The sequence below is a fragment of the Ursus arctos genome, unplaced genomic scaffold, assembly GCF_023065955.2.
Source record: "Ursus arctos isolate Adak ecotype North America unplaced genomic scaffold, UrsArc2.0 scaffold_1, whole genome shotgun sequence".
NCBI lineage: Eukaryota > Metazoa > Chordata > Mammalia > Carnivora > Ursidae > Ursus > Ursus arctos.
Window position 1 is genome coordinate 75,071,076 of NW_026622763.1, and position 10,386 is coordinate 75,081,461.

The 10,386-nt window shown below is 40.0% G+C and overlaps 1 protein-coding gene across 1 annotated transcript; it reads right to left on the bottom strand.

The window, feature by feature from the left end:
- Window positions 1-1,513: 1,513 nt before the first annotated feature.
- On the bottom strand, window positions 1,514-9,154 carry FTCDNL1 (formiminotransferase cyclodeaminase N-terminal like). Its single transcript, XM_057303765.1, has 4 exons — window positions 8,566-9,154; window positions 7,167-7,288; window positions 4,356-4,479; window positions 1,514-2,895 (listed from the first exon to the last, which is right to left on the bottom strand). The coding sequence occupies exons 2-4, from the start codon at window positions 7,276-7,278 to the stop codon at window positions 2,709-2,711; spliced, it is 423 nt and encodes a 140-aa protein (XP_057159748.1). The 5' UTR covers window positions 7,279-7,288; window positions 8,566-9,154; the 3' UTR covers window positions 1,514-2,708.
- Window positions 9,155-10,386: the final 1,232 nt, after the last annotated feature.

Genomic DNA, 10,386 nt, shown 5'->3' on the forward strand with positions numbered 1-10,386 from the left:
GATAGGGAAAAGGGAGTTATGTAGGTACTTAGGGTTTTGGGAACAAACCCTGTGAAACAGTCAACTTTCAGCCACATGTGCATTTCATTTGGATAATAACAAAGAGGAAAAAGGAGGAAAGAGGAGAGAGAGGTAAGGACACAGGGAGGAAAAGGAAAAGAAAAAATTTTAGAGACATAATACAGATAAAAATGAAAGATAGCCTGAGAGATCAAATGTGGTTTTTACTGAAAAGGAAAACAAAGTCCAAACATTTTTGGAAAAGTATAAGCTTTAAATAAATACAGACTAGATCTCTGTGTCTCCTAGCTCTCTATTTTATATCTAATTGCCAAATGGCAGCATATAAAAAAGTATTCAATGGTCTTTCCTCCCAAATCCCCTTTCTTCCATCATTTGTAAGTGATGACACTTTCATACCACTACTTTGTTCCCAGCCGCTCCCCCCCACAAAACATCCCATTGGTTCTCTCCATTCTCTCCACTTTATTATCTAGGGCACCATCACATTTCCAAACTGGTCTGCCTGCTTCCTGTCCATCCTTTAACATGCAGACAGAGTAAGCTTTCTAAAATTCAAAGCCAATCACAGCACTCTTGCTTAAAACTCTTCTGTGGTTCTCACTGCCTTTAGGATAAGGTTTGAACTCCTTAACCTGGCATATATGACTTCATGTTCTGACCCCTACTACCTCTGAAGCTTCATTTTTTAACATGCCCAGGAATGCCTCTCTCATCCCACCCCATCTCTAAGTTCCAGCCTGCCACACTGAAGTCCTTTGCAGGTCCTCAAACCCAGGATGCTCTCACATCTGAGCCTCCACATCGCTGTGCCCATTAGCCTAAAAGTCCTTCAACGAAAATTATATGCAAAAGTATGTGTGTCTGTGCCGATGTATGCATACACAAATGAACATGCATAAAACTTGCAAATGATTTTGACATTATTTATAAGGCCCCTGAACACCAATTTTGGACCCTACTTTAAGAACACATTCCTTAAGTTATAAGCAAGCTTACAGCTGCTATAAAAAAGTTCTGAAACACATTATTCAGAATATTTGCATATAAAACATACATGAATTACACATATCAATATTAGCTATTTTTCATGTCACTGGAATGTTCTCCATTGCCCTTCCTCCCAAAGAAAGTTGGTTAAATGATTATCCTAAAGTTAGTTTCTGTGAGAAGCAGCTGCCTTAAGTGAAAAACATCCCTTCACTGTTCTGAGAACAGCAAGATCCTAGAATTTGAATACTTCTACCTCAAAAGAATGCCTGAGCATGCTGTTAAAACAAAAACAAAAACAAAAACCTTTAAAAAAATTGAATGATATTAGATGAACAGCTGTGTAGAAAGGGGAATGTAAAAATAAAAACTGCGTGTTGCAGCATCAAAATAGTAACCATATACAGTATGACTGTTTTTAATCAGATGAAGATTGAAGCTATTACATTTCAAATCAAATGTTATAAATTAGTTCAAGAATGCAGCTGAGCTCTCATTTAATTAGAAATGTCCATGTTTAAATCATGAGGTACAGTAGCTGCCAATGAAGCAAAAGGGCAAGGGGAGGGAGAAATACTGTGTCCAGACCCTCCGATTGTCAACTGTCTCCTACGCAGGATGAACATCTGGGGGTGGACTAGTCCTGATGTAATGAAGAACTCCATGTACTAGTTAATTTGAGATTTAATGTAATTGAACATAATTGTTTCGAAGACAATTAAAATCATTATTCTGGTCTAGACAATTCTGAACTCTTCATTTTTGTGTGAACCGTATTTTCCCCCCATGCTGAATTTTAGCCCTTTTTGGGTAAAAAAGTACAGCAAATTTGGGGCCAGGATTCCCCTGGGAAATAATCTTTGATTGTCAAGTCACATTAAAATGCAGCGTAAGCAGTGAGGTGCTCCTCTGGAAACAAGTCTCTTTTCCTCTCGCTAGTACCTGTTGTAGCTCAGCCAGAGTCCAAATCTACAGCGCCAACGTTAGACAAGCCAGCGTCCAATAAAAATGAGGCAACATCATACAGGGATTTCGGAGGTCACACAGAGAAGAATGCAATTATCCTAAGGCGGACTTTCCCCCAAAGGTTATGAGCCTCTGCATCTCGTAATTAACCACGCTACAGCTAGACAGTGCAGGCAAAAGGTCTTTCTTTTCTCCCAATTTGCCTAATTCAAAAACACCTCAAGTGACATAGCTCAAATTTTCCAAATTAAACTCACCCCTGGGGCTGAAATCAAGCATGTGACAGTTCAGTTCTAAAGCAAATCTTAAAAAGAGTTGTGCATAGGGAAAGAAAGAAAAAAAATCAGAGGAAAAAGGGGTAGGAGTTAACATTTAAGTGGTTTTTCAACCTCATCATTACCCCTGCTCAAGAAAATAGGACACAGATGGGCAAAACACACCATTGTTCTGCCCTGAAGAGCCTAAGGAACTCCTTAGAAACTACTGTTGTTTCTCATGATCTATGGTGAATCTGTAAGGGACAAAGTGGTTGATCTGCCCCATCCCACGGCATTTAGAGTTCCACAGTGTTGTTGGGTGGAAAGTGGAAAGATAAGTCACAGAGGCACGGTATGCACTGCAACCCATGAGATCCTATTGTTGATGTAAGTCTTCAAGGTCAGCTCTTCCAGGGAGTTGAGGAATGATTATATTATTACAAACTGTTCTGAGTTGTGAAAAGTGGTTTCCAGTCAGGAAGGACACACTTCCCTAAACCTTCTCTTACTTCTGGCCACAGCTCCACACTCGTTCCCTTGGACACCAGAGAGAAGGTAAATGGGAAAGAGGTTCACTGCTCCCAGGCAAGAGAGGATCCCCTCTCGAACCTGCAGAGTGATAGACTTAAAGGCCTCCAAGCTGGCAACCAGAAGAGAATTGCTTTAAAATGTGAAATTGTAAACAGCAATCACTAAACTTTTACTTGCATCTGAAGAAGTAGCTATAATTTTACTGAAGCACTAGTTGTTTTTCTTTTGCAATCCGTATAGGAGGTTTTTTAGCAAATAAAGAAAAATAAAAGATCCAACCATCTCCCTGCACCTCACCTCCCAATTGTCATAAAGTTTCACATTTCTGCCAGCTCTTTATTCCCAAATTTGGAGGAATTATGCAATGTTCATTGGTCTTAAACAACTTTATATTTTTCAGTTGGTTACTTTAATTTTTTTCAATTTTATCAAATTAATCTGATAAAATCCCGTGTTATTTTCAGAGTGCTTTATGAATAATGACATTAAAATATACACACATAGGGGCGCCTGGGTGGCACAGCGGTTAAGTGTCTGCCTTCGGCTCAGGGCGTGATCCCGGCGTTATGGGATCGAGCCCCACATCAGGCTCTTCCGCTATGAGCCTGCTTCTTCCTCTCCCACTCCCCCTGCTTGTGTTCCCTCTCTCGCTGGCTGTCTCTATCTCTGTCAAATAAATAAATAAAATCTTAAAAAAATAAAATAAAATAAAATATACATACATACATTTTTCTGAAGCATAAGTATTTGATTTTGCTCTTGTTCATAATTAGATTTTTTTATTGAATCATTATATCTACGTACATATTATAGACTATACTAGATATATACTATATAGTATATAGGATAGACTATACTATACACCTATACTACTACTACTCTGAGTTTTCATTAATGCAGTATGACCATTTTAGCAATAGCAATAAACAACATGGAAGCAAATTTTACATCCTATGATTAACATTCAAGATAATCTGTCCTACGTTTGCTAGAAGTTATCAGTCAGCTCTTTGCTCTCCAAATAGGCCTTTTGAAGGAAGAAACTCTGCTAAGTTGAAATCAGGTTTATTTGAAAATATTTTGAACCCTTTACTAAACAATATTAAGATAATATAGCTTTTCTTAAAACAATTACGATCCTTCCAATTCAAGTTGTCCTATTAAACCCGACAACATCCCAGAGACATGGAGTTCATTTCATTTCAACCCATGAACTAACTTAAGATTTTAGGGTCCTGACCCAAAACACAACTGTTTGGTATATTTCATTCCATTCCATCTTATCAGTGAAATCAAGGTTGACTTCAACACTATTACTTCACAGGTTAAAACTACAAAAGGTTTCCTTAACCACATAAGATATGGGATCATCATCTTCAGTGAAAGAATATTATTAAATCTTGGACCCCAACGTTCATTTCAATAAAGAGGAAATGGGAAATGTTTGAAATATACATGTTCAGAAGAATAATGAAATGAAGTTTTGGAGTACACTCTCTCGAGTATTCAGATTTATACAGGAAATCAATGATTAAAGAGCATTCAGGTCTACCTGAAGCTTATCCTTCATCAAAAGGCATATACAAAAACAAAGAAACTGAAATCTTACCTAACTCATTAATAGAAGCTGCTATAGTAATGACTGATCTGATGTAGTCTTGATCAGAAAATGAAAATACATTGAGCATTGATACTTCAGGATATTCCTGCCCTGCAAAGAAAACAACACATACATGCAAGAATTTTTTTTTCTGTGATGAAATCCTAATCATCTATTTCTTCTGATACAATTAAATTTAGCTTGATAGAAAAATTCTGGGATTTGACCTCTGCAGTGACATTGACTAATCATGAAATTCACTGGTAGTAATGTCTACTTCTTACAGCATTACTATATAACCAGATTATAGTTATAACTAGATATGTTATCTAGTTAGAACAGTTCAGAGGCTCAGTTCAGAGGCCAGCATTTGGTGTCTATGACAGATCATCTCTTGGACTTGCTACTGGGCTTGGCAAAGTTCTCTCAACTCAGTTTAAGATGGTAGCCTCTTCTTTCAATTGCCAAATCACACCACTCTAAATTCTGGTCCTTCTCAATCTCATCCTCTAGGCTTTGTCAATTTTTCCTTCCAAAACCCACAAATCAAACTGCCTGGATCAAAATCTGACATCTGGAAAAGCTAAGATAGGCCAATTAGTGCCTGAAGCACAGGTTCCTGGGATGAATGCACCTGTCTGTTAGAACCTGTTCTGTCTCCACCATCTCCTTTTCAGAGGCCACCAACAGCCTTCAGATGTTAACGACTTCCAGCTTTTGGTGGCTTGTGACTCACTCGAATGTGTAACCTGAAGGAGAAAGCTGCCATACACTTGTATGGCACCCGCGCATTACCCCAAAGTTATTTTTAAAGTTTACAAGCCTGGTTCAGCCTCCTTAAAAGTCCCCCTTAAGCCTACAAAAGCAAATTCAAAGTGAAGGACAAAAGTTTTCAGGCAGTAATTAAACCGTTAGCTATGCTATTATACCTTTGTTGCCCTGTCCCCTGGCAGTCTAACAATTAATCTTTTCAGAAGAGAGGAAAAATAAGTTACACACAGGAACTACAGAGCTTATAGCAGCCCTACGCTATTAATTTTAATAACATGAAAAGATAAACATATGTCACTCACTCATAGCCAAATGAGCATCTACAGAGCCCTGCCCTGGTGTACGTCTAAAATTTATAACTCAGGTTCCTTTACCTAAGACATTTTAGGCTATTTAAATATTTTCATATTGCTTAATCAGAAAAAATACAGATGACATAATTTTATTCCACTCATTTAAAAATAAATGCATTTAAAATATTTGTAAAACATCAGGTCATTTTCTTAGCTAGTGCCACCTTCCCTCATCTTTAAAACCATAAAAGATGAAGCAAGAACAAGACTATACAACCTCTTATTTTATGTATTTTTTCAACATACTCTAGCTCCTGGAAGAAAAGAGATGATTTTATTTTTTTATCCTAAATCTTCCTCTGAAAAGCTTTTATTCTCAGTTTCACATGATACAATTGAATCAAATGCTAAAAGAATGAAACACTCTCTCCTGCAATTTCTTAAGCATGCATAGAGAAAAAAAATTACTGCTGGCAGGAGGAACTGTCAGTATGAATCTCAGCAGAAGTAAATTGTTTGGTATTTGTAATGGAGTATAATAGCTATAATTCCACTTGAGCTGCTGCCACTAATAAGCTGATAAAAACTGTGAGTTGAGACCCAGGTGTCCATCAGTAGATGGCTTCCACAAATGTCTCTGCACAGTCACTTAATCACAGAGACAGGTAACCCAATCCCATTAGAGGTACTGTGTCTGACAATGAGGGGCCCAAGCTGGCTCTTCCCACAAAGAGAATGCAAAAGCACAGCTGCATACTGATTCCAGGAGTTTTCTTATCAGTAATTATTAGGAATTTTCTAAGACGTTTCCATCTCCTGCAAAGTTGTAAGACAGTAACTTCAATGTGCTCATGATTAGAAATGGGCTAGGGGAAAATACATCTTGCTCGTGAAAAGTAGTCACCAAATCAAAACTGACTCAGAAATTAAAATATACTGTCTCGAATGCTTTAAGATTGTGACCCTAATGCTCACCTGTTGCCAAAAAGTTGATTTAATAACAAAGCATTTCTACTTAAATGATTAGAAGTCCGAATACACTGTGTTTTGTATGTGTGTGTGTGAAAACAAAAACAACTGGTATCCAGAACTGTGTGTCATCACATGAACATTTTAACAAAGGTAAAATAAACAGTAATATCTCTCATTGGAAATACTGGCCCAGGGAGTAAGGAGGCTTGAGGTCCAGTCTTCTGAATTGCTGAGTGATCTTACACACATCACTTAAACGCAATTGCCTACGAGTTTTTATATGGAGAAAATGGAGTAGAAATAATAATGTTGTAATGAAAGCATGGGCTTTGCTGGCAGGAGAGCTTTGAAAAGTAGCTGGTATTTGGCAAGTTTATTTTTTATTTAACCTGTTGAATAAAAAGCATAATGTACAATTATGCTCATTCTTTTAATGATCAAATAAATGGCCCACGAGGGAAACATTACACCTTTATGTAAATACATCCTCCTTAGGAGCCTGAACTCCTGAACAATGTTCATCTCAGACACTCTTCTCCAACGTGAATAAGTACACTGCGGAGCTTTTGGAAAGAGCACATGTGCACATATGAGTAACTGATCTATCTCAGTATCCCGAGTTTTGCAGAGGCTGTAACAGCCCAAGAACAAGAAGGAAAGTCTAAGAAGAAAGAAGAGTGTTCTATAGCACTGTCTGCAGAATACAAAAACCACTGTACTCATACATATTCGCTTCAATTGTCTGTTGTTCCTACCATTTTTTTTTTTTTTCAAGAAGAGCTGCTTTTGCTATGTTCTCAACAACGTATTTTCTTCTGGCTTCTGAAATATTTAGTAAACAAGCAGCCAAACGGAGCCCCAGTCTGGAAGAAGACATGGTGATTTTTCTAGAATAAGAGAAAAATTATTGTTCATTTTGGTCTCTATGGCTCATTCATATTTTCATGTTCATTAACCATAAAGAAATTACAGTTTTTTGGAAACCAGGCAGTCATAATATGAACACTTCACTATTTTATTCCTGGAGAACACCTAAAGGAAGAAATCCTCAGATTGGGTCAACCAGGAAACCACGTGTATGTTGTCATGCACATATGAACCTACAAACATAGTGACAATACTAGAAAATACAGGGCAAGTTACTCATCCTGAATTGTCATATAAATGAAAATATTTGTTAAAGTATTTTATTCCCTTTTAAACATCATCTTCCCTAGAGTATCCCTGTTTACAAGGTCTATCCTACTTACCAAATAAGCTTGATCCTCTTGTTAAATGAAACTTACTAGGCAAATGTAGATAAGAGAAATGAAGAAGATTCTTATAAAAACCACTTTTCTGGCAAAAAGAAAAGATATCTCTATGGGCCATGCTATAAGCAATATATGAACAAATAAAAGGGACTAATTTAAGTGCTGTAAGTAACAACTATTTGACTAAATTACTCTCATAGTTTAATCCCCAAAGTTCCTTATCAGTTTAAAAGATCAGGCCATATTTTGGTCTCTTTTAAATATTATAACTAGATATGGCCTTCATGAATTCATTCAACAAATTATTTCATAAGGGTTATTTTGTGTCAGGCAATGTTCTCAGGGTGGGGAATACTGCAGTGAATGGTGTCCAGGTTTGAGACAAACGTTAAGCTTATGAGTTTAAGCTAAACTGTGCTCTGGTGCAAATAGCAGTACTGTCGATGCATAAATCCTCTGGCTTCTGTTCACTAGGATTGTTCATTGGCCTAATCGTCCTAACCTACAGGGAATGCAGGGCTCCGTGGCTAGTTTAGGTTTCGAAGCAACTTTTCATATTGTGACCATCATCTCATGATTGAAAATTCATAAAAATATGGTCATTAGGTTTTTGTAGACATTAATAACATCGTTGTAATAAAGCAGCTCAGACCTCTCTCATTTCTATGTAAACAAAAAATTGCTTTACACAAGGGGTGTGGGCGTCTTCTGGCTTTCATTTGTTTTCAGTGTGTTTATGTAGCTTAATTGTCTCATCAGGCACTTTCCCAACATAATTATGCTTTTTAACAAATGGTGTTTATGGCAACCCCTAACAGTGCAAAAGAAAGGATTAGTTTCATCCTCTCATTCCACATTTTGATTCCCTGTGGACAGTTAAATCACACAAAGATGGTGTTAGAAAAATCTACCTTCACAGCAAAAACTGAAATTAGCGGCCACCAGGCTTTTGGAGAGCAGTCAGGCTTGTTAGCAAAAAGGGTAAGTGTTTCTTTGCCTCTTCCACTTACAAAGTAACCCAGAGCAACCTCGCAAACATTCAGTGGTTTGGAAGAAGGCGCTCCTGGTCCGCCCATCCCTCCAATCACAGTTCGATTACTTCCGGCCATAAACCAAAAACCTGCCTCCCGGGGAGGAACTAGCAGGGCCAGCGCGGAATGAAGCAGTTCGCGACAGTTCCGCCAGATCACCTGCCTCCTGCGCACGCACCGCCGTTCGCGCTTTTAGGGCCGCAAAATAGGCTCGCCGAGGGGGCGGTAGCGCGTGCAGCGGTTGGAACCCGCCGCTGGGACTCCCTGCGTGGCCCCGCCCCGGTTCCGGTGTGGAGTGGCTCAGGGCCACGTGGGCCGAAGGCTACCCCGAGGAACTCGGGGCGGCCCTGGGGCAATCCCCCGCCGCCCCGCGAGGCCCGCCGGGAGCAGCGTCTGCGAGCCGCGGGACCCGGCTGCGAGGGACGGCCGGCGAGGGGACTGCCCGGGACCGGCTCTCGAGCCGGCGCTGGCGCCCGCAGCTCCGCACTGGGGAGGGAACCGACCTGCGCGCGCGGAGGGGCAGCGGGATAGGACGGCGCGGAGCCGGGGTCGCCGCGCGTGACGCGCGCAGCTTCCGCCGCCGGCCCCGCCCCCCGGACGCCCCGCTCGCGCTGCAGTCCGCCGCGCTTCGCCCTGAGAACGCTCGGCGGGTCGCTTCCTGGCCTGTCCCCGGCTGCCCCGCACCCCCGCAGCCCGGCGGCCCCGAAAGCTTAACATTCTGCTTGGAGTTGCCTCCTCGCCCCCTCTTCTTTAGCTTGGGATTCTCCACAGTTGTCTCTTGTAAATTAATGACTTTTTAAAAGGGCATTAGAACCTAATGATGAGGTCATTACCCATTAATCATACACCCAGCAGGGGGCTCTTTGGCGCACACGGAGACGCACCCTTCTAGTAAAGTCTGTCCTGGGAAATACTGCCCGCAAGCGCTTGTGAGTAGGAGCTGGACCCACCCCAGGACAAAAGCAGTACTAGCACCTGCCCGTTCACTCGAAGTTACAAGCAGTATGAACCAGGCATTAAGCATTTCCCTTTTTTCTAGGCCAGTGAACCTTGAGAACACATTTCCCCTACAAAAACCTGGTTTTTTAAAAAATATATATAGCAAGGATTAAATGTCACCATTTTGATCCAATTTCTTCCTGAAGTGAAATAATCACTAAATAACTACTTTGACAGAATAAATTAATTTTTAAATCTATTTTTTATTTTCTAATTATACTTTTTAAACACAGATTTGAGGAAATTAACATTTATGTGGACATTTGGTTTCTAGCCTAATGTGGCATAAAAATAAGTAACATAATGAGTGTTAAAAAAAATCAGGTTCATGATGCTTCTCACATCATCATCATTGTACTTAGATGTCACAACAGTATTATGTGCGATTGTGTCAGATCCAGCCTTCTCCATCTCGGAGTGTTGGCAGGTAGGAGGGTTGTTGGCAAGAGGAGGGGTGTTAACCTCAGGATCCTGGATTCATTCCAAGGCTGGTAATTACATTCTGCCAGCCAAAATTCATCCCATAATTTTAATTGGATAAATCCTTTCTGGCCTAAGCTACTGCTATGCCTGTCAAACTGTTGCCACATTTCACCCCAGAGGTGTCTGTGTTTTAGTTGCAAGAATCAGTCCCTTTGAGGTTGGCTTATCAATTTAAATCCTCAAAGTGCTTTGGGATCCTGTGGAATTAAATATATATTT

Coding starts and splice junctions, on each gene's coding strand:
- FTCDNL1 (XM_057303765.1), bottom strand. CDS start 7,278: ATGTCTTCTTCCAGACTGGGGCTCCGTTTGGCTGCTTGTTTACTAAAT. Junction 4,480..7,166: donor AGCAGCTCTTCTTGAAAAAA/AAAAAAAATGGT, acceptor TTGTTTTCTTTG/CAGGGCAGGAATATCCTGAA. Junction 2,896..4,355: donor GGTAAGATTTCAGTTTCTTT/GTTTTTGTATAT, acceptor CACATTTTAAAG/CAATTCTCTTCTGGTTGCCA.